Source organism: Xyrauchen texanus, chromosome 21 (assembly GCF_025860055.1).
Source record: "Xyrauchen texanus isolate HMW12.3.18 chromosome 21, RBS_HiC_50CHRs, whole genome shotgun sequence".
In the NCBI taxonomy this organism is placed as follows: Eukaryota; Metazoa; Chordata; class Actinopteri; order Cypriniformes; family Catostomidae; genus Xyrauchen; species Xyrauchen texanus.
Genome location: NC_068296.1, coordinates 15,226,203 through 15,253,838, shown reverse-complemented (window position 1 = coordinate 15,253,838; position 27,636 = coordinate 15,226,203). Strand labels below are relative to the sequence as shown.

The 27,636-nt window shown below is 42.3% G+C and overlaps 1 protein-coding gene across 2 annotated transcripts; it reads right to left on the bottom strand.

The window, feature by feature from the left end:
* cfap45 (cilia and flagella associated protein 45) lies at window positions 1-27,618 on the bottom strand. 2 transcript variants are annotated; one of them, XM_052152604.1, is made up of 12 exons: window positions 27,446-27,618; window positions 24,868-24,993; window positions 23,787-23,917; window positions 23,223-23,367; window positions 11,290-11,460; window positions 9,703-9,881; window positions 7,966-8,095; window positions 7,681-7,827; window positions 4,948-5,061; window positions 4,422-4,615; window positions 4,116-4,340; window positions 1-3,232 (listed from the first exon to the last, which is right to left on the bottom strand). In XM_052152604.1, the coding sequence occupies exons 1-12, from the start codon at window positions 27,446-27,448 to the stop codon at window positions 3,157-3,159; spliced, it is 1,641 nt and encodes a 546-aa protein (XP_052008564.1). In that variant the 5' UTR covers window positions 27,449-27,618; the 3' UTR covers window positions 1-3,156. The 2 variants fall into 2 exon arrangements, with proteins under 2 accessions (XP_052008564.1, XP_052008565.1); XM_052152605.1 differs by lacking the exon at window positions 24,868-24,993.
* Between the last annotated feature and the right edge of the window lie 18 nt (window positions 27,619-27,636).

Genomic DNA, 27,636 nt, shown 5'->3' with positions numbered 1-27,636 from the left:
TTTCAGTGTGACTGATGAATTTTATTTGATAATGTTTCGGATGAATGTTTGAGAATGTACAAAAGTTCAGGGTTTTTACAAATGCCTAGATATCAAATGTTAGTTGATGGGACATTAGTAGATTTTTTTGTTTTTTTTTGTTTGGTAGATTCTGGGGCTGGCCATTTTACTATACGACCATGTGACTTGCCATGTGTCCCAAAATTGACAGGTTTGGCCTAAAGAGCACTTTGGCCTAGGGCCATTTGGTTTCTGAAAAAAAAAAATTCACAGTGCCCTTGGAGTGTGAGACGGAGAAGGGGAGAACATTTAAACATGCGTTTCTGTGTTCACCTTTAATGGCCAGAGATTTAATGTGTGAATTGAATTTGACCCTTACTTCCTTTGAATTAGCATTGAGGAAGAACCACAAATATGTTGTTCTAAATTTGAACCACAGTGGGCATATGAATGGCGTGTGAAAAATGATGATTGGGCAAAAATTATCTTGAAATTGGCAAAAGATCGAACAATGTCATTTAACACAGAAAATATGACCTGACCAATTGCATTGCACGTCACATGTAGTAATTGAACGGGAACCACAATATGAGGAGGGGTGGTTTAACGGGGCAGAAATGAGAGTGTGAAATTTGATAAGATTTTCTGGACAGAAAATGAGTGTGCGCTCTCAGCTTGCCTGACAGAAAAAACAAATGCAGTTCTATTTGATAGCAGGAGAGCTGTGCCGCACTTATCTTTGGCCAAGGCCAAAGAGCAGCTGTGAGCAGATTTGGGCCCCTTTGTGAGAAAATGCATTAAAGCAACAAATTGGGCTAAAATAAGTGTAGGAGCATTTGTATCAAAATGTGATTTTGAGATTGAAGTTCAGATGGTTGATGAGACAGTAAATCCATCTGTGACAAACGTGTACAGGCCATAAAAGATGTGCCAAAACAATTAAAAAAACAATTATTGTCATTTTTAGGAATGTGTGCTTATTGTCGTACATTTATTCCTAATTATGCCATTCTTGAACAGCCTTTGCGAGCCCTGATGACAGGGAAAGGCTGAAGTCATGTGACAAGCTTGTTTGGACAAAGCCGAAGAGGCATTTGCTAACATTAAAGTGCAAATGGCTCTGACTCCCACTTTGGGCCTGCTAGATGTAAACAAACCATTTGTTCAGATGGTCAAATGAGAAAAATGTTCTTTTGCAGACTCATGGATACAGACTGCGACCGGTGGCATATTTTTCAACCAAACTTGATGCAGTAGCAGCAGGTCTACCACACTGTTTGAGGGCTGTGGTGGCTGCTGAACTGGCAGTACTGGCATCCAGGGAATTTGTGGGGTATTCTGATTTAACTTTGATGGTTCCACACGCAGTTTCCATGATTTTGCAAGAACAGAGAACATCACATTTATCTACAGCCTGATGGCTGAGGTACCACACAATTTTATTGGACATGCCAAACATAACTGTTAAAAGATACACAACTTTGCAACAACAGTATCTAGATTTTTTGTAGGCTAAATGTAAAGATATTTAGCTTACTAAAGTTTGTCTACTGCAACAGTAATCATGTTTTTGTTTTGTTTTTTACATATGGAGCTGCCCAAACCAGCAGCAACATCCCGTATTTAACAGCCCAAAGTTTCTTATAAGTAGACATGGCAACACTGTTTGGCATGGGCCTTAACACACAATAGGTGACCCAGACTCACCTATAGCTATGCCAGTAATCCAAACTAGAGTAAGACCTCTAAAATGATGATCTGGCCAAGTAGGATCTGAATTGAATAGGATTCTTCTTTGAATTGGTGTCAAACTAAATAAATAAGTCAGAAATCAACTGAAACCAAATATTAACGATTTAAATAAATATTTTTGAGAAATATGAAAAAAAGATGAGAAAAACAGGAAACATTTGTCCAGTTTACTGGACTCTGTTGTGCAAATGTAATGGTTCTTGCAAGCCACTGCTGTTCTAAAAAAATAAAGAGCAAAAGAGCACCTGGATGGGCCACAATGCTATTGGCAAACTATTCTGTAGACACTGCACTGCAAACCAACATCAAAACCTAATTCCAACAGGTTAGTAGAGGGCACATCGTGGTTCGGGGCTACTTTGTTGCCCCACTCAGGGCCCGGACAGCTTGGTATCTTAAAAAAAAAAAGAAAAGAAAAGAAAAAAGTATATAAATGTTATTTTGCAAGAGCGTGTAAACTATTTGTCTGCCAAAAGAAATTGGGTGATGTGAAAGGAATTTGACCCAAAGTGCAGGAGAAAATCAACACCACAATGACTTCAACAGAAAAAAATATGCCTTCTGAAGTGGCCCAGTCAGGGTCCTAAACTCAACCCGAATGATATGCTTTGACTTGACCTCAAGAGAGCGATACACAAGACAATCCAAAAACATTGCTCAAAGTAAACAGTTTCATAAAGAGGAATGGTTTAAAATGTGTCCTTCCTGTTGTGCAGGTCAGATCCATAATTGCACGGGGGAGGTTTTGCAGAAAATGTATCATTTGTGAAATGTAGTTTTTGTCTGAATAAAAAGATGAACAATTTAAGGAGATATCGAGGGTAAATCCAAAGGTTTATATATACACCGGTACTGGCCATTCTCTGTTGACCTCTCTCGTCAACAAGGCATTTCCATCCACAAAACCGCCGCTCACTTGATGTTTTTTGTTTATGGCACCATTCGGAGTAAACTCTAGAGACAGTTGTGCATGAAAATCCCAGGAGATCAGCAGTTACAGAAATACTCAAACAAGCCCATCAAAGAACCCTCTTTGTTTATAATGTACACCGCTCATTTACGCAACATCTGCTTTTTAGCATCCATTTAAAAGTCCTGCAGAGTCAGCAACTGAAGTATGAAAGCCAACTACGTACAGGAAACCATTCTTGTGTCAATATGTATTTTTTGCATCTTATGACTAATTTATAATAACTTAGTCATGTGTGATGATGCAATCTCTTCCACAAATCCCTAAGGGGCAAAACTGGTCAAACTATCATCCATCACATTATGCAAACATTTAACTAAATTAATAAAACACAAACATGACAACCAAAACTTGTCATGTTCTTGTTATCTTATTTGTCATTTGGTTTTTATTTGGTGAACTTTCAGGGGAATATTCTCCACTTCGGTTGCTACTCAGTGCAACAGAGGAGGGAGGGCTCCGACCTTGCGCTCCACTTCCTTGCAGTACTTCTCTGAAAGCCCAGCTGCCCTGTGGTCAAAAAAGGAACACATGTCAATTTTATTTTTTCGAAACCATTCCAGGTTAAACAAAATGGCTATGCCATCTATTCAGCAGGGCAGTAATTCAACAAATGATGTAGAAAGAGTGTTATACTGTAACTGGCCATGTATTCTGACTCATGTTATAGGCGAGCACACTATTGACATTTTTAAGAGGTGCAGTGCCAATGGAAGCCAGATCCTGCTAGGGATAAGGGAAATACAAAAGATAATTCTGACTTTTTATCTCACAGTTGTGACTTTATTTCTCCATGGCGGGATCAAGGCACCATACAGTGCAGAAGTGGAGTGTACACATCCAGTAAAGTAAGCCAGATAGGTAGTCTGCTGCATCTAAGCATTCAGAACCAGCCTGCATTCATCACTAATTTTGTGCGCAGGTAAATCATGCGCTAAAACAATGCAGACAGTGCATGCAAAAAACAGCGCTATCAGCTGGCACATTTACATTTATGCATTTGGCAGATGCTTTTATCCAAAGCGACTTACAGTGCACTTATTACAGGGACAATTCCCCCAGAGCAACCTGGAGTTAAGTGCCTTGCTCAAGTACACAATAGTGGTCGCCATGGGGATCGAACCAGCAACCTTCTGATTAACAGTTATATGCTTTAGCCCACCACGTCATAATTTTTTTTCTGTCTGCTTGCACTAAATGCGCACTTGCACTAAAAAAAAAAGTTAGACGCAGCAACACGAAAAGACATTCATTTTAATTTGAGACAGGGTCTAAAAATGCACAAGACACTGACAAATAAAACATAGTCAAAGATGTTTTTAGTGCATGTTTACATAGAATTATTTATTTTTTTAAACAGCGCAGATGTATGCAAAAATGTGCTCTGACATACTTTAGTTCCCTCAGCTTCTTTTCTTTAATCTCATCCAGTCGGGCTCTACGATTGCGCGCCTCCTCTTCCAGCTGCTCTCCCTCGCGGAATAGCTCTCGCCGCTGGGCAATGGCCTGCACCTCTCTCTCCCGTACCTGCTGCCTCACGGCCTCAGCATGCCTGTGTATTTGCTGATAGCGCTGCTCCTCTTTTTCTTGCTCTTTCTTAATTAGCTCCTGCTGTGCCCTGGATAAGTAGACATATACAGTAAATACCCAATGACATTTTTTAATTAGTTTTGTTGTCAGCTGCATACTATATTTTTACCTCAGGACTCTGTCAAACTCTGCTCTCTCCCGGCCAGCCTCAATGGACAGCATGTGTTCCTTATGAGTCACTTGCTCCAAACGAGCAGCCTTCAGCCTCTCTTCCTCCTCCAACTTTTTCTTTACCTCCTCTTTCTCTTTTCTTCTCCATTCCCTCGCAGCTGCTTCCTGGTTCCTCCGTGCTCTGATCTCATCCTTATAGTTTATTTGTATCGGGATTCCGGAAAAGAAAAAAATATCTAAATAATACTTATACATAATATAGAAAACCAACAAAGAAACTGTCCATATTGTGTCAAAATTTTAAGTTGTTTGATATGAACTTCTCGTTTAGAACTGTTGTAAAAAAGAAAAACTCACAATAATGCTGTGATTCGGCCATGAGTAAAAACAGCACTCTTGTTTGTATGATACTGTTTAAATGGCATAATGGGTATACTATATACAGTACATAAGGATATTTAGAATTCAACAAAGGCATTATATGCATTAGTTATGTCATGACCAATGAGGTCATAACATTTTACCTGCTCAGCCTTGTGGTCTCTGTCCCTTTCCTGAAGAGCTCTCAGTCTTGCCACCTCTTTCTCTTTCTCTTTCTTTATTCGAATCTGCTCCACTTCGTACTCTGCCTCTCGCTCCTATGTGATCAAACACATCTGGGTTTAATGTGGTGACTCAACTGATCTAAGGTGGAGAAGCTGCAGCAGCAGTTACTGATGTTGCAAATGTTTTTCTATTTTTATAGAGTGTTTATCATGAATCACCACAAATTAATTTCAGTGTGATGTCTTAGGAAAAATTCCTTAAAAAAGACTTACAAGGATCAACAACTTCTAGTTTTTGGTTACACTAAAGTCAAGTAATTTTTTTTGTATAGAGCTTTTCACAAAATGCATAGTTTCAAAGCAGCTTTACAGGAAATAATGCATTAAAAAAATAAAAAAAATTAAATAAAATAAACTATAATATCTGTAATGATTACAGTAATCATTTCAAGTAATAATTACAGTACCGTAATTTCCAGACTATTGAGCGCACCTGAATATAAGCCGCACCCACTGATTTTTAAATAAAATATTATTTTGAACATAAATAAGCCGCACCTGTCTATAAGCCACAGGTGCCTACCGGTACATTGAAACAAATGAACTTTACACAGGCTTTAACGAAACACGGCTTGTAACAAAAATAAATAGGCTTTACCGAAACACGGTGTGGCAGCGGGGGCGTGGTCAAGCGCCCGTCCGGGAGAGAAAATCGGTAAGGGCGCTTACATCAAGTGCTGAAAACTGTGACAGTTTTCCCAAGAAGGACACGTGAAGCAGGACACTTGACGTTCCAGGTAAGGCTTTTAATGGCCACAGCAATGTTTACAATCAATTTTTCAAGTTTCTCAATTCTTCTATGCGCCAACACTAGACTGACGTGTGTCTGTCTGTCACTCACTCTCTCTCACACGCTCTCTGCTGCCTTTTTATGCCGCTCTCCCCACGCTTACTGAAATTAGACACAGGTGTTAGACATTAGCTCAGGTGTAAGCGCCCTTACCGCTTTTCTCTCCCGGCCGGACGGGCGCTTGACCACGCCCCCGCTGCCACACACGGCTTGTAACAAAAAATTTAAAATTAGCAGTAAACAGTAGCCTAGCAAGAAAGTCATTGGTCACTATCTTCCTCCTCTTGTGCACATGAAACCACTGAAGTCATCTCCTTCGGTGTCGGAGTTGAATAGCCTCCGCTTTAGTTGTCTTTTTGCACTGAGTCAATTCATCACGCTGCTGTTTCCAACGTCTCCCGTGCAGCAGCTCTATTTCCTTTGCCAAAAGCCAGATCAATCGCCTTCAACTTGAAAGCTGCATCATATGCATTTCTCCGTGTCTTGAGGGTGACAAAATGACTACCGTAATCAGAATGATGGGAAGTTTGAGCGCGCTCGATTTAATCTAAACAGTAAACAAAAATGTTGTTTGACCTTAACCCGTTCTGCAATTTCATTGGTCTAATGAAAGCTTCATGCCGCCAAAAAACTGAGCACGTCACAGAATGTTTTTTTTTTTAAAAATTGTTATAAAATTTAAAGCGGGAAAAATCCATATATTAGCCGCGTCGTTGTTTAAGCCGCGAGGTTCAAAGCGTGGGAAAAAAGTTGCGGCTTATAGTCCGGAAATTACGGTAATCAGTTGATCAGTGTGTAATGAGATATTCAATTCCAGTCAAAATCATAGTTTTCACAGGTAAAACAAAGGTCATTGTATCTGCCTATAAAGAAAAAAGATCATCAGTTAGAGAAATACTCAAACCAGCCCATCAAAGAACCCTCTTTGTTTATAATGTACAACGCTCATTTACGCAACATCTGCTTTTTAGCATCCATTTAAAAGTCCTGCAGAGTCAGCAACTGAAGTATGAAAGCCAACTACGTACAGGAAACCATTCTTGTGTCAATATGTATATTTTGCATCTTATGACTAATTTATAATAGCTTAGTCATGTGTGATGATGCAATCGCTTCCACAAATCCCTAAGGGGCAAAACTGGTCAAACTATCATCCATCACATTATGCAAACATTTAACTAAATTAATAAAACACAAATATGACAACCAAAACTTGTCATGTTCTTGATATCTTATTTGTCATTTGGTTTTTATTTGGTGAACTTTTAGGGGAATGTTCTCCACTTCGGTTGCTACTCAGTGCAACAGAGGAGGGAGGGCTCCGACCTTGTGCTCAACTTCCTTGCAGTCTTTAAGGAAAAATTCCTTAAAAAAAGACTTACAAGGATCAACAACTTCTAGTTTTTGTTTACACTAAAGTCAAGGAATTTTTTTTGTATAGAGCGTTTCACAAAATGCATTGTTTCAAAGCAGCTTTACAGGAAATAATACATAATTTTTTTTTTTTTAAATAAAAAATAAACTATAATATCTGTAATGATTACAGTAATCATTTTAAGTAATAATTACAGTAATCAGTTGATCAGTGTGTAATCAGATATAAAATTCCTGTCAAATTCATCGTTTTCACAGGTAAAACAAAGGTAATTGTATCTGCCTATAAAGAAAAAAGCTATTTTTATAATTACTTATAAATCACTCAATAGCCTAGTATCTTAATACACAGCTGATAGGCCACTTAAATAGACAATAATGAATTATAGAAACTAATCTAATCTAAGCTAACACCTTAATTTTACTGCCTATTTGATGGGCATTTAATGTAGCCATTGCCCTGGTAGAAAAAAAAATACTTTTCTCACCAATTTCTTGCGTGTATATTCTACAGCACGTAAATCTGCTAATCTCTCCTCCTCCTTTCTTTTCTCCCTAGCAAGCAGATTCTCTTCATTTATCTTCTGAATCTCCTGCAGCAACATCTTCTGCTCCTCTTTCTTCCTTTCAATGGCCTGTGATAACATAAAAGACACACATACACACACGCACACATTCAAAGATAAACACTCAAAAACGTACATATCTACGTGAATAGTCACAAAGCAAACTACTTATGAATTGAACTGATCTAGACATTGAAATCAATGTACCTTAAGCTCCTCCATCTGCATCCTTTCCATGTTCTCCAACATTTGTTGACTTTCCTGCTCCTTAACCTCATACTGTAGCATTTTCTCCTCCAGACGTGTCTGGATCTGGTCCAGGATGCACATTTTTCCCCTTTGATAACACCAGAGACATTACAAGGTGTTGGAAACAGACTGCTCATAGAAAAATAAATGGGAGTTTTTGGCAGGAAGTCCCAATTGCCATTAAAAGAACCAATCGCCGAAATAATTTTTACTCTAGAATGTGCATATGAATTAACTAGACCAGTGTAAAGAAGCCATTGATATACCTATTGCCTATGTAATAGCAGGCCAAAGGGAACTGAAATTAAACATTAAACTGAATATGAATATTTAAAATTTTGCTTCCAAGCACATTGAAAAAAACACTTGGACACGATTTGCATTAGTACTAGCCATATTACCAAGTTAATTTACTATTTTATTATTCATATTACCATGAATTTGCACACCAAAAAAAGAAAAAAAAGCATAGTGTGTTTGTACAAACACAATCTTTTACATGAGGGTTAGGGTTAGACATGGGAAACAATTTCTCTTTCCGTTTAAAAATGTATAAGCCTATTTATTTAGCTATCCTATCAGTACAAGATTATACACTGACTGAGCATTTTATTAGGAACAAATGTACACCTACTTATTCATGCGATTATCTAATCAGCCAATCATGTGGCAGCAGTGCAAAGAATAAAATTATTCAGATACAGGTCAGGAGCTTCAGTTAATGTTCACATCAACAATCAAAATTGGGGGGGAAAAAATTTGATCTCAGTGATTTCGACAGTGGCATGATTGTTGGTGCCAGAAGGGCTGATTTGAGTATTTCTGTAACTGCTGATCTCCTGGGGTTTTCATGCACAACAGTCTCTAGAGTTTACTCAGAATGGTGCAAAAAATAAATAAAGAAAGAAAGAGACATCCAGTGATGCAGTTCTGCAGATGGAAATGCCTTGTTGATGAGAGAGGTCAACAGAGAATGGCCAGACTGGTTCAAGCTGACAGAAAGGCAACAGTATCTCAGATAACCACTCTGTACAATTGTAGTGAAAGGAATAGAATCTCAGAATGCACAACACAACGAACTGGGCTAGATGTGGTAGAACATGAGATTCACAGCATGAATGTGCAGCTGACAAATCTGCAGAAATTGCATGATGCAATCATGTCAGCATGGACCAGAATCACAAAGGAATGTTTCCAACATCTTGTAGAATCTATGCCATGAAGAGTTGAGGCTGTTTTCAGAGCAAAGTGAGGTCCTACCTAGTATTAGTATTGGAGTTATTCATTATTATTTTTTGTATTGACTTGTATTTCTTTAGTTGTGTGCCCTCTGCAGGTGAGGTGATGCCTTAAAAGCCCAGGTGTAGCTTGTTGAGAGCTTGTTTCAATTCAGTTTGTTGCTTCAAGAAATGAATAAACAGCATGGAATTCAACATAAACCTTGTGGACAATGGATTATAAACAAAAGAACAGTCTAAATCACTCAGCAGACCCAAGGAGTGACCAAATGGACAATTTGTTTAAGGATGGTCACTACAATTATAGTGTTCCTAATAAAGTGCTATGTGAGTTGTATGGTCAGTTGCATTTAATCATTTGTATTTAGCATTTTCCCCCGATGAAGTCTGTGACCCTATCAGAACAAACCCATTTTGGATATTTGTTATATACAATACAGAGTGTGAACATCCTTACTGAATCTTCTGCTGTTTGTGAAGCTGTTCAATTTGCTCCTGGGCTTCCAAGGCCCGGCGCCGTTCCACCTCCATCATGGCATCCAGTCTCTTTTCCTCCTCCAGCAACTCTGCATGATTCTGCTGCTTCTCCTGAATCTGAGTATCCCGCACCACATGGCACTGCACTTCCTGGATCAACTGCAGCAATACAAGGACAGCATTTGTATGTTGGCAATGACAGAAAAGCCTTATGTTCAAGGCTTTGGAGTACAGAGAAGTACAGAAAAAGATGGAAATGAGAGATGAAAAGTGAGAAAATAAAAGGCCAGAAAATAAAAGTAATAGAAAAAAAGGAGATTAATGGGAAAAAAAGGAAAAAAAAATAAAAAGACTGAGTGTGCCAAAAAATTACCATTTCTACCAAGGTGATGCGATCTAGCTGCTGACATTGATGATGTATTGTTGAAATTGTTAGAATGATATACAGTGGCAAGAAAAAGTATGTGAATCCTTTGGAATTATCTGGTTTTCTGCCTTAATTGGTCATAAAATGTCTCATCTTCATCACTCACAAGTATAAACAAACACAATGTGTTTAAGTTAACAACACAAAAACAATTATAAACTTTCATGTATTTATTGAAAACATCCAAATAAAAATTCACAGTGCTATGGAAAAAGTAAGTGAACCCTTAGATTTAATAACTGGTTGATCCTCCTTTGGCAGCAATAACCTCAACCAAGCATTTCCAGTAGCTGCAGATTAGACCTACACAACGTTTAGAAGGAATTTTTGGACCATTATTCCTTACAGAACTGTTTCAATTTAGCCATATTCTTAGGATGTCTGGTGTGAACGGCTCTCTTGAGAACATCCCAAAGCATCTCTAAATGTGTATGTATGTGTACTTTATGAACTGTTAATTTACAGTTCTGTGCAAAAGTTTTAGGCACTTGTAAAAATGTTGCATAGTGAGGATTTCTTAAAAAAAAAATGCCATAAATAGTTTTCATTTATCAATTACGTCATACAAAGTCCAGTAAACATAAAAAAGCTAATTAAATATTTGGTGTGAACACCTTTGCTTCAAAATAGCAACAAATCTCCTAGGTACTCCTGGACACAGTTTTTCTTAGTTGTTGGCAGATAGGATGTTTCAGGCTTCTTGGAGAATTTTCCACAGTTCGTCTATCTATTTAGGCTGTCTCAATTGCTTCTGTCTCTTCCTGATGTAATCGAAGACTGACTTGATGTTCAGTGGTGGGGTCTGTGGGGGCCATACCATCTGTTGCAGGGCTCCCTCTTCTTCTATTCTATTTGCAAAAGGAATGTTTGGGAGTCTAAACTCTATATTTCCTATTGACACTCTAAAGCTAAGATATTAATTACCATCAAATGTTTTTGGGAAACATCTTATGTGCCTAAGACTTTTGCATAGTACTGTATATGCATTTATTTTTTGGTAAAGAAAATTTTAAAATAACAAAAATGCATTGCTAAAGGTTTTTGTGGTGGGGTCAATGAAAATATAAACTAAAAAAATAAACTATTGAATTATTTATTTTATGCACATTTATACATAGTTTATTATTACATCCAGAGTACCTCATTGAGATTCTTAACTTCATCCTCTTGTTCCATTCTCAGGGTGTTAGCCCGTTCCAGCAGGTACTGAGCACGGTCCCTCGCTTCTGCCTCTAGATCACTTAGTTTCTGGTTCTTTTGGCGAGACAAGTCAGCCTGGCGCATCTGTGCCTTTCTCTGCTCAGCAGAATCCTTGCACAGCAACAATGAAAAGCACAGAACACTCTATTTACTGTGTAAGTGAAGCTACAGTTTGTTGGTACTAACATTTGGCACGAGGAAGGCAGTAAATAACAAAAATGAACTAAATAACTAAAGGGAACAATACACATTACAGTAGGTACAGTACAGCATAGGTGGTTAAAAATGGCCCTTGCTCAAAAAGAAAACAAAAGAGAAAAAAAAGAAGAAAAAAGCTCCTTGCTCAAAGGAACATTGGAGATTTTGATCTCAATAACACAGCAAGTCCCAAGCTGATCCTACTTAGGATTGAATCTGCAACCTTTTGGTTAGTAGTCCGGGTGCTAAACCATTAGAGTATCACCAGTCCACAGGACCAGAACCCGAGTCTCTGAGGCAGTGGCGTGCAGTGCATAAACTGGGCTAGACTGGATGCAGACTGCTGACTGCCAACCCAAAAGGAGAATAATCCATATGATCGGTCAGATTTAATATCACTCTGCTAATGAATTACAGAACACAGTAACACAGTAAAGTTGACCTACAGCATGATAATGAGCCATTTTTATAGGCAGCCATGGACTGATTACACCGGAGAAACAATGCAAAGATATATTAGGTATACTACAGTAATTTTTTGTTGTTTTTGAAGGAGTATATTATTGTATTTTAATGCATTTTATTTATTATCTTTTAACAATATTCATAATTGGGAGTTGCGTGGTGCCATGCGTGGGTCGGATGTGTGAATGTGTGAGCTCTGCACACTTTGCTAGTTTTTAATACTTTTTGTGTCATAAACCGGTGAGATTCTATACACCCTGTTTCATAACTGTTCTATGAAGACAATATGTCAAAGAATTCAAAATCTTCAGGCTCTGGAGACATTAAAAGACACTTACATGCTTAAGCTGATTCCTCAGACAGGGCCACTGAACAGGGACTCAATTTGGATGGTGCGGTGAGAGAGATTCAGCATCAACTGTCGGACATGCCGGCAATGCTGGTGAAGGTCGTTGCTGACATGGAGGATCTTGCTGTAATACATCGATCGATCACTGCCATGGAGATGACATTCTCTGAGGTGGTTACAAGAGTGTTGGACATCAAGAAACGGATCGATAATCTGGAGTCATCGGAGAGGGAATTAGCTGCTAACCCGCTAGCGACCAAAATAGACTTGGAACACGTTTGGGAAAAGTTGGAAGACCTTGAGAATCGTAACCGACGAAACAATGTCCACATTTTTGGAATTCCTGAGAACATAGAAGGCAGAGATATGGTGAAATTTCTAGACGGGCTCTTGCGTAGTCTGTTTGACATAACAGGCCATAAGATGGAAATCGAGCGAGCTCACAAAGATCCGGCTCAGAGATCTGCTGAGGGAGACAGGCCCCGATCAATTATGGCCAAATTTCTAAGATCATCCGATAAAGATCTTGTGTTACTCGAGGAGAGGAATAAGGAAGGCTTTCTCGGAAGAACCACAGCATTCTCTTTTTCCCAGACATTGCGAATCAGACAAGAGAGTAACGTGATCGATTCAAGGAATGCAAGAAACTCTTACATCAATGGAAGCTCACTTTTGCACTGATGTTCCCGGTCAAATTGAGAATAGATACTAAGGATTGCTGCAAAATATTTACATGCCCACAGCAAGCACTGATTCTGCACGTTCTTTGTGCTTACGCCTCCTATTGGTTGTTTTTACTGTTATTACTTTGGAATATTTCTTGCAAAACATTGGAGTGATTAGGGCATTTTTCTTTTGCACTCATGTAACAGCCGAGTGGGCCTGACTCACTGAACATTTACTTGACTCTCTGAGGAAACTGAGCACTTTTTTTGTGTGTGTGTGCTGGTTCTGCCTAGTGGCTGGAGTTTGTTTTGTGGTGGAACACACCTTCGGAATAGTTATGTGGACGAATCTACACCTCTTTGTGTTTATCTCGCCTGTTGGCTGGAGTTTGTTTTATAGATTATCTTCTGTTGTGTATTTCTGTCTCAAAACATTTGTACAGAAGCACCAGACTTGAGCAATCTAATGGAAAAGTTGTCACGGGCGCTTTCGTAGGCGTACATGGACTGTTTGAGTTTAGAGGGATGGAGGTGTCGTGCGTTGGGAAGGTCAGTTTTTGTTTGTTGCTCTAATGTTGGAATGTGGTCTTTTTAATCTAGTATTTGACACACAATCTTTTTTTTTCTAATATGTCAAAATGTCTCTCAGAGTGTCAGAGTGGATTGTCTCTCTCCATGTGGAATGTGAATGGGTTGGGGTGCCCCATAAAAATAAGGAAAGTTATTTATTTTCTTAAATGTAAGAAATTTGATATTGTGTCCATAAGATTTATTCTAGAATTAATTGTTTTTATAATTAAGTCCTTCCTTTCATCTGAATTGCTCAATTGGAAACATCTTAGTATCAGATCACGCACTGGTGAGTTTAGAGGTGTTGCCACATACGAAGAAAATTCAATCGTATAGTTGGCGCTTTAATGTATCCCTTTTGCATACTCCTGAATTTCAACAAATGTTAAAGGCTGAAATCAATGTGTAAATGGATACCAACTGGTCCTCAGTATCAGTATCAGTAAAAAGTCCAAAGCACGAGAACTTGTGTAGTTGGAAGGGAATATTAAAAGTGCAGAGGCAGAGCTGAAGTGCCGAATGTCATCTGATGGCCTCAGAGAATTAACCCAAATACAGATATAATACTATTTTGTAGCAGAAGGTGAAGTTTTGGCTATTCAGGGCAAGACAGTCACACTTTAAGTCAGGAGACAAAGCAGGGAAGCTTTTGGCTAGATATCTACCATTCCTTCAGTGAAATCTGGTGGTGACATTTTTACATCGGTCATTGATATTAATAATCCATTTAAAGAATTATATCTTGATCTTTATGGTTTCACGTCTTCTGATTACGATATTAGAAACTTTGTGGAAAATATTATCTTGATTCTGAGATAACCTCGGAGGAGCTTGGCAAGGTAATTAAGGTCTTGCCAACAGGCAAGGTTACGGGGCCATATGGCTTTGCTGCTGATTATTTTAGATCTTATAAAAAATTCTGGCAAACCGATTAAGTAAAGTTATGATATCTCTTTATACATATAGATCAGGCAGGGTTTATTCGGGGCTGCAGCTCTTCTGATAACATTAGGCATTTCATCAATATCATGTGGTCAGTGGCAAATTATCAGACTCAGGTCTGCCATCTCACTTGACACCAAAAAGGCAATTGATATGGTAGAATGGGATTATCTTTGTAAGATTTTGGAAATATATGGGTTTGGGAATACTTTTATTGGATGGATTAAGTTACTTTATAGTCACCTGGTAACAGCGGTACAAATAATTTGCTTAATTTCAGATTATTTTACTCTGGTTAGGGGCACCCATCAGGGATGTCCTCTTTCCCCATTATTGTTCTGTATTGCCCTGGATCCATTAGCAGCTGTGATAAGAAAGGAAAATGATTTTCTAGGGGTGGTGGTGGGAGGTATGGTCCATAAGCTTTTGCTTTATGCAGATATTTTATTATTCATCTCCAACCCTACTAGATCTATGACTTACCTCCACAGAATTATTAATTCCTTCCTTAATTTCTCAGGATAGAGTCAATTGGTCTAAATCCGAAGCTTTGGCTCTGACAGCTTCCAGCCCATTAATGGCTTTTCAGCCGGGTGCCTTCGAGTGGCCCAAACAGAGCAATACGTTTTTTGGCCATTATATGCCAGCAAATGTGTCTGTTTTAGTTAGCGTTAATTTTGACCCCTTATTAAAAAGGTTTAGAGAGAGGTGGCAGGTGGCTTCATTACATTTATCTATGATTGGGATTGTTAATATTAAAATGAATTTTATTTATATCCTGGGGCATATGGCATCCTCAGCGGTAGTCACACCACTCGGGTTGATGCATGTGAGACTGCAACAGCACTGGCTTTAGACTTGAGTCCCGAGATGGGCACGGCGTGGCAGTGCACATCGGGTGGCTATCACGTTGGTTTGCATTTCTTCAGCCCTTCAGACCTTGTATTTCTGTGTGCTGGAGTCCCCCAACAGCAAGTGTCTATAAATGTCGTGGTAACGAAAGATGCCTCCATGTCAGGCTGGGGTGCCGTGTGCAATGGGCATGCAGCCACCGGCTCCTGGACAGGACCATGCCTGCATTGGCACATCAACTGCCTCGAGTTGCTGGCAATACAGCTCACTCTGCGGAGGCTATTGCTATTGATCCAGGGCAAGCATGTGCTGGTGCGGACAGACAACATGGCGACAGTAGCGTATATAAACCACCAAGGTGGCCTATGCTCTTGTCACATGTCGCCACTTGCCCGTCATCTCCTCCTCTGGAGTCAGAGGTGACTCAGGTTGCTGTGGGCCACTCACATCCCCAGCAACATCAACGCCACAGCGGACGCACTGTCACAGCAGGTGATGCTCAGGGGAGAGTGGAGACTCCACCCCCATGTGATCCAGCTGATTTTGAGTCGATTCTGCAAAGCACAGGTAGACTAGTTCGATTCCCGGGAATCCTCCCACTATCCGCTCTGGTTTGCCCTGACAGGAGCCTCCCTCGGGACCAACATTTTTGGGGCGTTGGGGGAGGCTACGTGCAGTCCGAGTTCATCCGTTCTTACACACGCAGTAGCCTGCTTACACCTGCTTCGGCAGTTCACATAACACAGTTAAGCCATTGTGGCATGTTGTACAGGGACCACTGGTGTCACTACATTGACACAACGTCAAGTGAGTGATAGAAGGGGAATGTCTCGGTGACTGTCGAAATCTCCTTTCCCTGATGGAGGGAACGAAACGTTGTGTCCCTCTTGCCACAATGCTGTACTACCCGCTGAAATGTCCGAGACCATGTCTCGGCTCCTCAGCACAAAACCTGAATGAGAGTGGGCATTCCAGCTCCTTTTATACCCATATGTCATGCAAATTCCAATCACCCATTTTTATTGGCCTTTTCTCAAAGATCTGAAATGTTGTGGGGCTCCCAAGAGTGACCCCTGGTGTCACTACATCAACAATACATCTCGATCCCTCCATCAGGGAAAGGAGGTTAAGACAGTAACCAAGACGTTACTGCCAAAAAGAAAAAAAAAACATGGTTACTACAGTCGTGGATACTATGGATAATATAATATTACTACAGTAAATCCATGGTAAGTTTTCATAAGGGTATCATTTATTAACAAGATTTACAGATCATTAACAATGTTTTAACAACTCTGAATTTAAATCAGTCACACAAGACCATTATAATAAATATCACATCTAGGTTTGTCTTTACTTAGTGTGAATAACTCCAGATGCTGTTTTTCTGTCATTACCTCAGGAAAGCACTGCTCCCTTGTTGAACAAGCACTATGACTGAAAGGTGAGCGCTGTCTAACTCCTAGTGTATTTTCCACTTAAAAGCATATGAGATGCATTAATATTCATGTAATATTATATATATATATATGTTATGATCCCTGTTTTCTGTCCCGTGTTTTCTGTTCACCCGTCTCTGTTCACATTCCATGTCACGTTTTCCTTGTTGTCCGCCCCCTGTTTCACTGTCTTCGTGTTAAAACTACATTTCCCATGATCCCCAGCACTCATCACTGCCAGCCTTGTGTCATTGTGCTCACCTGATTGTAGTTTGTCATCATCATGTATCCAGTGTATATATACCCTGTTTGTTCTCCATTCCCTTGTCTATCGTTGATGTTTATGGATGCTTGTTTCCGTGCTCCCCGTTGTGCCTATCCTACTCGTGAACCCTTTTTATGTCTTTCGTGCTTTGTTCCATTTAATGTCTTCCGTGTTTTTGTTTCTATTTTTCCCATCGTGGATGTTTTGTTTGTTCCTGTTTTGTTTATCTTATTAATATAATAAAATCCCCTGCATTTAGATCCTTGCCCCTCGTCTGCCTTCCTGCTCATCGTTACAGAACGATAGACCCACCTATGGATCTAGCAGCGGTTTTCCTTGAACTGGCCCAGGCAAATCTTCCCCTCCGCGAGTACTCACGACTCTTCTCCACGGTCGCTATCCACACCGGGTTCGACGACAAGGCCCTGAGGACCATCTACTGGGTCGGGTTACCGTCATCCCGGCGGAGAGAGGCGCCGAAACCCGGAGACCACCCGTGGAGGGAGTACGTGAGTCTCGTGCTGAGGAAACTCGCGCCCGAGGAACCACCCCTCATGATTCCGGCCATCGAACCTGAGCCCCTACCTACCCGGACCAACGTGCCAGCGCTGCCAACTTCGTCCGCCCGAAGGAGGCCAGAGCCCACGCCTGCCACGATCAGCGAGCCAGAGCCCATGCCTGCCACGGTCAGCGAGCCAGAGCCCACGCCTGCCACGGTCAGCGAGCCAGGGCCCACGTCTGCCACGGTCAGCGAGCCAGAGCCCACGCCTGCCACGGTCAGCGAGCCAGGGCCCACGCCTGCCACGGTCAGTGAGCCAGCGCCTGTAGCCTCGACCGTCCCAGAGCCAGCGCCTGTAGCCTCGACCGTCCCAGAGCCAGCGCCTGTAGCCTCTACCGTCCCAGAGCCAGCGCCTGTGGCCTCTACCGTCCAAGACCCAACACCTCCCGAGCTTTCCAGAGCTCCGCCTCCCGAGCTTTCCAGAGCTCCGCCTCCCAAGCTTTCCAGGGCTCCGCCTTCCGAGCCTCCCAAGCTTTCCAGAGCTCCGCCTCCCGAGCTGTCCAGTGCTCCGCCTCCCGAGCTGTCCAGAGCTCCGCCTCCCGAGCAGTCCAGAGCTCCTCCTCCCGAGCCTCCCAGGGCTCCGCCTCTCAAGTCCCTCAAGCCTTCCAGGGCTTCCCCCCTCGAGTCTCTCGAGCCTTCCAGTGCTCCGCCTCTCGAGCCTTCTAGGGCTCCACCCCTCAAGTCTCTCAAGCCTCCCAGGGCTCCGCCTCCCGAGCTTTCCAGAGCTCCGCCTCCTGGGCTTTCCAGAGCTCCGCCTCCCGAGCCTCCCTGGGCTCCGCCTCTCAAGTCCCTCAAGCCTTCCAGGGCTTCGCCCCTCGAGTCTCTCGAGCCTTCCAGTGCTCCGCTACTCAAGCCTCTCGAGCCTTCTAGGGCTCCACCCCTCAAGCCTTCTAGGGCTCCACCCCTCAAGTCTCTCGAGCCTTCTAGGGCTCCACCCCTCAAGTCTCTCGAGCCTCCCAGGGCTCCACCCCTCAAGTCTCTCGAGCCTCCCAGGGCTCCGCCTTTCAAGTCTCCCAAGCCACCCAGGGCTCCTCCTCCCAAGCCTCCTAGGGCTCCACCTCCCAGGGCTCCATCTCCCAAATCTCTCGAGTCTTCCAGGGCTCCTCCTCCCGAGCCTTCCAGTGCTCCGTCTCTCAAGCCTCTCGAGCCCTCCAGGGCTCCGCCTCCAGAGCCTCTCGAGCCTTCCACGGCCCTTCTCCCCGAGCCTCCTACGGCTCTTCACCCAGAAATTCCAGAGCCTCCTACGGCTCCGCCTCCCGAGCCTCCTGAGGCTCCTACGGCTCCGCCTCCCGAGCCTCCTGAGCCTCCTACGGCTCCGCCTCCTGAGACTCCAGAGCCTTCTAGGGCTCCGCCTCTAGAGCGTCCTATGGCTCTTCTCCCTGAGCCTCCTATGGCTCCGCCTCCCGAGCCTCCTATGGCGCCACCTCCCTCGGCTCCACCGCCAGAGCCTTCCAGGCCTTCGCCTCTAGAGCCTCCTACGGCGGCACCTTCCTCGGCTCCCGAGCCTCCCTCGGCTCCGCCTCCCGAGCCTCCTACGGCTCCACCTCCCGAGCCTTCCAGGTCTCCGCCCCTAAAGCCTCCTACGGCGCCCCCTTCCTCGGCTCTGCCTCCTGAGCCTTCCTCGGCTCCGCCTCCTGAACCTTCCTCGGCTCTGTCTCCTGAGCCTTACTCAGCTCCGTCTCCTGAGCCTCGGTCAGCTCCGCCTCCTGAACTTCCAGAGCCTCTCGCAGCTCCGCCTCCTGAGGCCCCAGAGCCTCCCTCAGCTCTGCCTCCTGAGCCTCCAGAGCCTCCCTCAGCTTCGTCTCCAGAGCCCCTCTCAGCTTCGCCCCCGTGACCTGTCCCTGTCCTGAGGCCGCGTCCCAGGCCTCCTGGACCTGTCCCTGTCCGTTGGCCACCTCCCAGGCCCCCTAGACCTGTCCCTGTCTTGTGGCCTCCTCCCAGGCCTCCTCGAACTGTCCCTGTCCTGTGGCCACCTCCCAGGCCCCCTGAACCGGCCCTTGCCAAGTGGCCAGCTCCCGGGCCATCTAAACCGGCCTCTGTCCGGTGGTCACCTCCCAGGCCCCCTGAACCGGCCCCTGCTCTACGGCCACCTCCCAGGCCACCTGACCCGGTTCCCTTCGCACACCCCTTGGACTGCCTGTCTGCCCCCGTGCCTCCTTGGACTGTCCGTCTGCCCCCCGTGCCTCCTTGGACTGCCTGTCTGCCCCCCGTGCCTCCTTGGACTGCCTGTCTGCTCTCTGTGCCCCCTTGGATTTCCTGACTTGCGTCCCTTTGGTCTGTCTATTTGCCCCTTGTACTCCCATGGTCTGCCTAATTGTCCCTTGTATCTCCTTCGTCTGTCTCTGTGTCCCTTGTGCCCCCCTTCATCTGTCTGTTTTCCCCCCGGGTCTACCCCCTCACTCCTTGGTCATTTTTTCTTTTTGTTGTCTTTGTGGGTCTTTTCCCCTCTAGGACCGTCTGGAATCCGGTCCTTTTGAGGGGGGCCTATGTTATGATCCCTGTTGTCTGTCCCGTGTTTTCTGTTCACCCGTCTCTGTTCACAATCTATGTCACGTTTTCCTTGTTGTCCGCCCCCTGTTTCACTGTCTTCGTGTTAAAACTACATTTCCCATGATCCCCAGCACTCATCACTGCCAGCCTTGTGTCATTGTGCTCACCTGATTGTAGTTTGTCATCATCATGTATCCAGTGTATATATACCCTGTTTGTTCTCCATTCCCTTGTCTATCGTTGATGTTTATGGATGCTTGTTTCCGTGCTCCCCGTTGTGCCTATCCTACTCGTGAACCCTTTTTATGTCTTTCGTGTTTTGTTCCATTTAATGTCTTCCGTGTTTTTGTTTCTATTTTTCCCATCGTGGATGTTTTGTTTGTTCCTGTTTTGTTTATCTTATTAATATAATAAAACCCCTGCATTTAGATCCTTGCCCCTCGTCTGCCTTCCTGCTCATCGTTACAATATATATATATATATATATATATATATATATATATATATATATATATATATATATATATATATATATAATTGTAACGAATGAGGTCGGAGTCAGACAAGGGATGAGGATCCAAATGCGGGTTTATTTGATTAAAGGAAACAAACAGGCATGAATAAACAAAACTACCACGATGGGCAAATGAAAACAAAACACGAAAACACAGGAACTGGAACACGGGAACACAGGCATGGGAGCGAGCACAAACTACGTACAACAGCATTCAACGACAGACCAGGACTAAACCAAAAACCAGGATATAAATACAAAACATGGGAAAAAGGGGCCAATGAACAAACAGAACACAAACTAGATGACAAGGTGATTAACAGAAACCAAAGGCAAATTAACAAGGGCAGGTGAAAACAATGAACAGTGAACACGAGGGAAAACAAGACTATGGAGGTACAAGGGTGACAAAAGTGAAAACTAAGGAATAACAAAAGTGACAAAATTACAAACAAAGGGCAACAGTGAGACAAGACAGGGTAACCGTTACAATAATCAATTCAAATAATAAGATCATTTGTTAAAGAAAACTTCAGCCTCTATACTTTTATGTTATCACTATTCTTGATACCACGTTAGTATGGGAAGTATCGATATTAGTATCGATCCGCCCATCCCTACTGGATTTGCTAACATTTTGTGAGGTTTGTGCATCTGTTTGCATCTGTTTAAATGAGTGTAACGTATTCAATGGAAAGGGGGAGGCAAGAACCGGCTTGACAATATAAATAATAGTTTAATTATAAACTTAAAAGACAAACGAACTCTCTCTCCCGCACGATCCTCTGCAGTCGACCTTTATCCCTCTAGGAGGCTTGATTAGCCTAATACGGGACCAGGTGTGTAGGATCACGACCCGGCCCCACCCTCCGCCCTGCTACATTCCTCCCTCGTTCTCTCAGGCTGGGGTGCCCCCAGCATGACGTACACCCCCCGCTCTTTCCCTGGGGGAGGGCGTGCCCTAAGCCCCATCTGCCGGCAGGTCATCCCCATCTACCTGGACGAGGGAGGGGACAAGGGGAGGGAAACAGAAATAATTAAAATAGGGGGTACTTCCTGTAACAGTGTAGTACCCCCCAAAAAAACACTATACAATTTAAACGAGAGGGAAAAGGCCAACGCAGAGCGGCAGTGAGAGAGAGAGAGGAGAGAGAGATGAAAAAAAAAACCTACTCGCCAGTTCTCCGATACACCATCGCATGGTCCTTGATCACTACTCCACCCTCTCAGGCGCTTCTCACCGGGCGGACCGGAGTCAGACTCACGACCCCCGGCGGTCAGAACGCCCCTCCGCGTTCTCTGCGATTCGTGGGGACACTCCTCCGCCCCTGGCAGCGGCACCATCGCTCCAGGAGTCCAGTCCCCACTCGCCTCGTGGACGGAGGCCGTTCACCACGTCCGGGCTACTCCCTGCCCCGGTGGATGGCAGCGGCGCTCCCCTGGGTGGAGGGCAGTGTCGAGGACTCCGCAATGGTTATCCCTCCTCCTTACCGGGCTTCGGCACCAGTGTAAAGGAATCAATGGAAAGGAGGAGGCGAGAACCAGCTTGACAATGTAAATCATATTTTAATTATAAACTGAAACAGACAAACACACACATGATGGACATGTCCATAAACAATCTCTGTCTCCCGCACGATCCTCTACAGTCGACCTTTATCCCTCTCGAAGGCTTGATTAGCCTAATACGGAACCGGGTGTGTAGGATCACGACCCGGCCCCGCTCTCCGCCCTGCCACAATGAGATATCTGCATATTTGCAGACAGTATATGATATTAATTAATTTTGTTGATATTTGCCTTTTTATCACAGTTAAAAATGTCAGGGAACTGTTGAGGAGAGAGAGGGAGAGTGCAACAAGTAAGCACTTTAACATTATGATCTCCTGTGCTTCTATCGCGGCTCTGATATGCGGGACCAATTAAACGGGACTGTATTGCACACTGGCCTATTATTGTAGTAACATGATTGCACGTAACGGCTCCTTCACGTGTAATCAGAACATTCTCAGCGCCCTCACATCCTTAAGAAACAAATTAGCCAAACAGCAAAATGTATCAGCCAATACGATAATTAAAACATTCAGAATATCATCCGATTTATCGTCCTCTGCGATATATCGGTCGACCACTAGAATTGACCAAAAAATGTCAGATAGGGGATGCCGATTGTTGAATGCGGTCAATTTCAGGATACGTGAACATTCAGAAGCAACATTGATTTCCTGTGTGATCATGTTGCTCACTGATTTGCCATTTAAATACACGCCATTTAGACGACTGTAATTTTTTTGTGGGTTCCAAGTTGTGGTCTTATTATGTGCTTGAGGCAACCTGAAAAGCCAAACTTTTATGTGACAGCCAAGATTTTTTGCCAAACTGCAAGCACAAGCACATTATTTTCTCCTTCATCCACTCTGTCTACAATTTATTGAGACCATCCACGGAAAGTAAAACACTAAAATATCTCTAAAATGAAAAGGAATTAATATCATGGGTAAATAAATGTGAAAATTATTCCTAACTTCAGCTAGACACTACAGTTTGAAATGATGGGCTTCTTACAATGGCTTCCTCACGGGCTTTGCGCTGAGCCTCCAGCACAGCCGCTTTTTCCTCTTCGCTAGGTACACGAGACTCCGCCAAGATTCGCTTGAAGTCAACGGAGGAGAGGATGACAGACTGACCTGATGGGTCCATTCTAGGGATTCTGATTTAACAAAAAGACAATAGAGTAGGCTTATTTTGCTAAAAATTTCATCAACACAGATTTGTCAATGAGTTTTGCATTTCATCCCTCTAATCTTTAACATGTGATTACATCCTTCTTTTCCTCTGACTTATAGGCTACATAAAATTGGGTGTAAAAAGGCCAAAATTAGTATTTTATACTTCTGTAAAAACAGTACACTGTACAAAAACATTTTGTCTTCTACATGTACTTCATGTGGGGACATCTAAATTAACTGGTTTTGTTCAAGAGAAATATATTATTTATCATGATTAAATAAACTTACATTAGGTAAACCTACACATCAGGTAAGGACATTTTTTGTGTCATTTTAGTTAGAAATACATAAATAAGAAATCAACTGAATATAGGCTTTCGACTTAATGTGTATTACTTGCCTGAGGTCCCTGATTAGGTCTTTAGTGATGATGCGTAGTGTCTCTGATTTTGGCTCTTTGAAGGCAGGAGCGGAGCATGACCTTGACCTTGCGCTGCCACCTTCAGGATCATCTTTATCAACAGCCAAATGCTGTGGAAGATTCAAAATCCTATTGTCTAATGAAGGTTATGTACAGGTAGCGCAATCTTTAATTTTGAAGGGAATGACAACAAGGCTGTGAGGGATTGACTTGATATTCTACAGTCTCTTCAATGGGTTATAGTGTTGTTTAAACTGTTTTGGATTTTTCCGCTGATAAAACATTTTCCAAATTTTAGTTGACAAAATAGTGGCTAATTAGATGCGATCTAGGAGCTTTGCACAGTGGATCCCATCAAAAAGACGGTAAGTCAATGGCTATTTGTCAGTATGCATTATGCATTGTTATGTTCTCGTGGAATCGTTTGAAATGATCATTCACTGATGAATTTTAATTACAATACTCAAGAACACAAGTAACGATAATGCATAAAATTGTGCAAGAACCCATTTGAAGTCCCAGAAATGATTGTGGCACTATGTGTTTTCCCTCAAGAATTTCCCTTTAAGTTTGCATAAGTCTGACAGCTTATGAGAGTTGTCATACTCTGACAACATTTGTTGTTTTTTTGTTTTATTTTAATAAAGTAATAAACACATGGAGCAAAAGAGTATTAACAGGCTCTTTAAATGTGTCTCTAGTTCTGAAAAACCTCACTGGTGTGATGCAAATAAGGCTGTCACTGTTGTTTTATAATGCCAGAAGAACTCTCACTGGCTACAAATGTGGTGGGAGGGGCAGTTTCAAAGCAGGAAGATTGCAGCACATATCAAAACTCAAATAGATGTCTTCCTGTCCTCCCGAGATAATCCTTTCAAGGTAGCTAGGCAAGAATTGTCTTCATCAGAATGCAAGTCCATTCTCTGCATTCTTAGCATTGAGAACCACCCAATCTCTCACAGCCTCATTTAATTCATGTCAGAAATCAAATATGGTGCTACTGTGAATAAAGTGTATGGTTAGGACTTTGCTAGATGACTGCACAGTAGACTAAACTTACAGCTACTTGTTTGGGGGTCCCGAAGAGGGTCTCATCCACATGAGAGGTAAGGGCTCGCGTGCGATAGCGGCGAGAAAAAGCGCTGCCACCCGACAGCTTTGCAGATGAGGATGTTGCGCTTAGAGACTGCAAAGAAAATGAATACTTCATGCTCACTGCTGTAAGGGACACCCCCGAAGCCACAGTGATTCAGGGTGTGGTGGGGGATGGGGACCTATGGAGAGGCCCCCCAGACAGCCTTAAAATTGGGCCACATCCACAATAATACATTTTCATTTGAAAACACACTATTTTCACAACGTTTTGGCCTTCCATCCACAATGAGACAGCATTTTTGACAGCGAAAACTGAGCTTTTAGAAAACGCTCTCCCAAGTGGAAAAATTTGCAAACATAATTTGAAAACAATATCATGTTGTAGTGTGGGCAGTGGAAACGGTGATATCTCAAAATTATGACGTTTTTGTTGTCATGTGATGCAGACATCCATTCAACCCAAAAAAATCAAGATGGTGGCCCAAGTTGTACTGGCGTTGTTGTGGCTGCAATTCACTTTTATAGTGTTGTTAATGATAAATGTTCCTTTGTGCACCCTTCACATTGCATTCCTTCAAATGCTTTGGGAAGCTTAATTGGAATTGTTGTCTGGTGACGGAACAAAATGACAATTGTATTTATGACTCTGCATGGCACATTTTGCATGCATAGTAAGGGAATTTAAGGGTTTTTATATGTTTCAGTGTGGATGAGAAACTTTTGGAAATGCTTCAAAATGGCAGTGTGGACGGAGAGTGTGAAAATGAAAATTAAAAAACAGTTTTCAAATGTATCCGGATTAATGTGGACGTAGACAGCTTATATACATTGATTTTACAAAGCATAAGCAGCATACCAGTGTTTCCTGCACCGCTATTCAGTAGCAGTGAAGCCACAGCAAAAGAAGAAACTCAAGCTGTGAGCTTGCAGTCTGAATTGAATGTGATGAGATAAAATTAGGGCATGCCGTGAAATAACACAAAAACAACACATCTTTCTATTGCGTTGTGTAGGGCTGAATGATTTATCAAAATAAAATGTTCATTTATTGATAAGGTGTTCAGGAATTTTTCAAGGCCAAGTTAACCCTACTGAGAACTGGTAAACCAATCCATACAGATGAACAAATCAACTCAATAATCTTTTCTTTGTGTCAGTTGTCTTGTGTGCAACCAGAACTGCTCAGCTGCAGGGTGCAAAGAAACACTTTGTCAGCTCTCGTCGGACTCCTCCCCCTCGTTTCCCCTTTAAACTCTCCAGAATTCAAATCATTCACACCTGACATTTTTAGGTCCGTCATGTGTGTGAGTTTGTCTTTTGTTTAAGTTAATCATTAAAATATTGTTTATATCGCCAGGCCGGTTCTCGCCTCCTCCTTTCCATTGAACTGCTTTACAATGTAATTTTAATTATGCTAACTCATCTGTCAGCATGATGCCGGTGAATCACGTTCAGTCTCTTTGTAGGTTACTCATTGTTTTGGCCGATGCTCACTAACTCACGTCCCAATGGAGTGTGTGCATGAGCACGAGCATGAGCAACAGGTTTCTAAATCTTACATACTGTACCTCCTGGAATCAAATGCCCTGCCTATGTTCACTCTAGTCTTCGCTCCACCAAGATCATGTTCTCGCTTAGCCAGATGGGATTCAGTAGATCATTTTTTTGTTCCTTTATTTTTTGGCTTACTCAGAGTTTGTGTAGTCGGTGTTATGCTGGGAGCTGGGCGTATGCTAGATTCCATCTCTAAGATAAGGTTACCTAGTGTTGCAGTTTGTTGTCGTTGGTGAATAGCGGAAGAGAAGCACTGAGGCAAGGCTCTCGGAGCATGCATAAATGTCACAACCTTTGGATTTACCCAGTAAAACTGACCCGCTTCCTTCAAATCAGTCTACAGGCTTTAATAGGCAACCTAGGAAGACTGGGGAGGGCTCATTTTTTAAGTTGCATTACAAGCTGTTCACACATTGGCACATTGGTTACATACCACACATTTAATCTTTGTTAATGTTAGTTAATTTTGTTAAAATACAATTGCTCATTGTTTGTTCATGTTAGTTCATTGTGCATTAAACTAATGTTAACAAATACAACTTTTGATTTTAAAACTGTATTAGTAAATGTTGAAATTAACATGAACTAAGATTAATAAATGCTTAAGAAGTATTGTTCATTGTTATTTCATGTTATCTAATGTTAAAGAATTGTAAAGTATTACCATAATTTTTAGATCATGACCTGAGAGTAGCTTTGTTGGATATCATACCCAAACAGGTTATTCTATTAGAATTGTATTAACAGAAACAATACATTTCTTTTTATTTTGTTCAACGTTCAACGTTGATTGACTAATAGATAAGTTTTGTTAGCAAGTCCAAGGCTTTTCCAAAGCTTAAAATGTTCTCCAAAAACTTAAAAAATTCCATTAACATCGCGCATGACCATTACACCAACACACAACCAACACCATCACACATGATACCAAAATGAAGAAATGGAAATAATTAAAATTTTCAAGATTTAAACTTGAGAATCGCACTCACCATTTCTCTGGAGCTTAAATTTATGTTTATAGGACGGACTCAGTAACTCTAGACGCGGAAGCGCACAGAGCCACGATAAAGTGAAAATAAAATATCTGTAAAACACCGCTAAAAATCTAGAAATTGATAACATTAGTGTTAACCCCGGTGACGTGCAATATACCCGTCAAACAAGGGTGGTTTGTTGATAC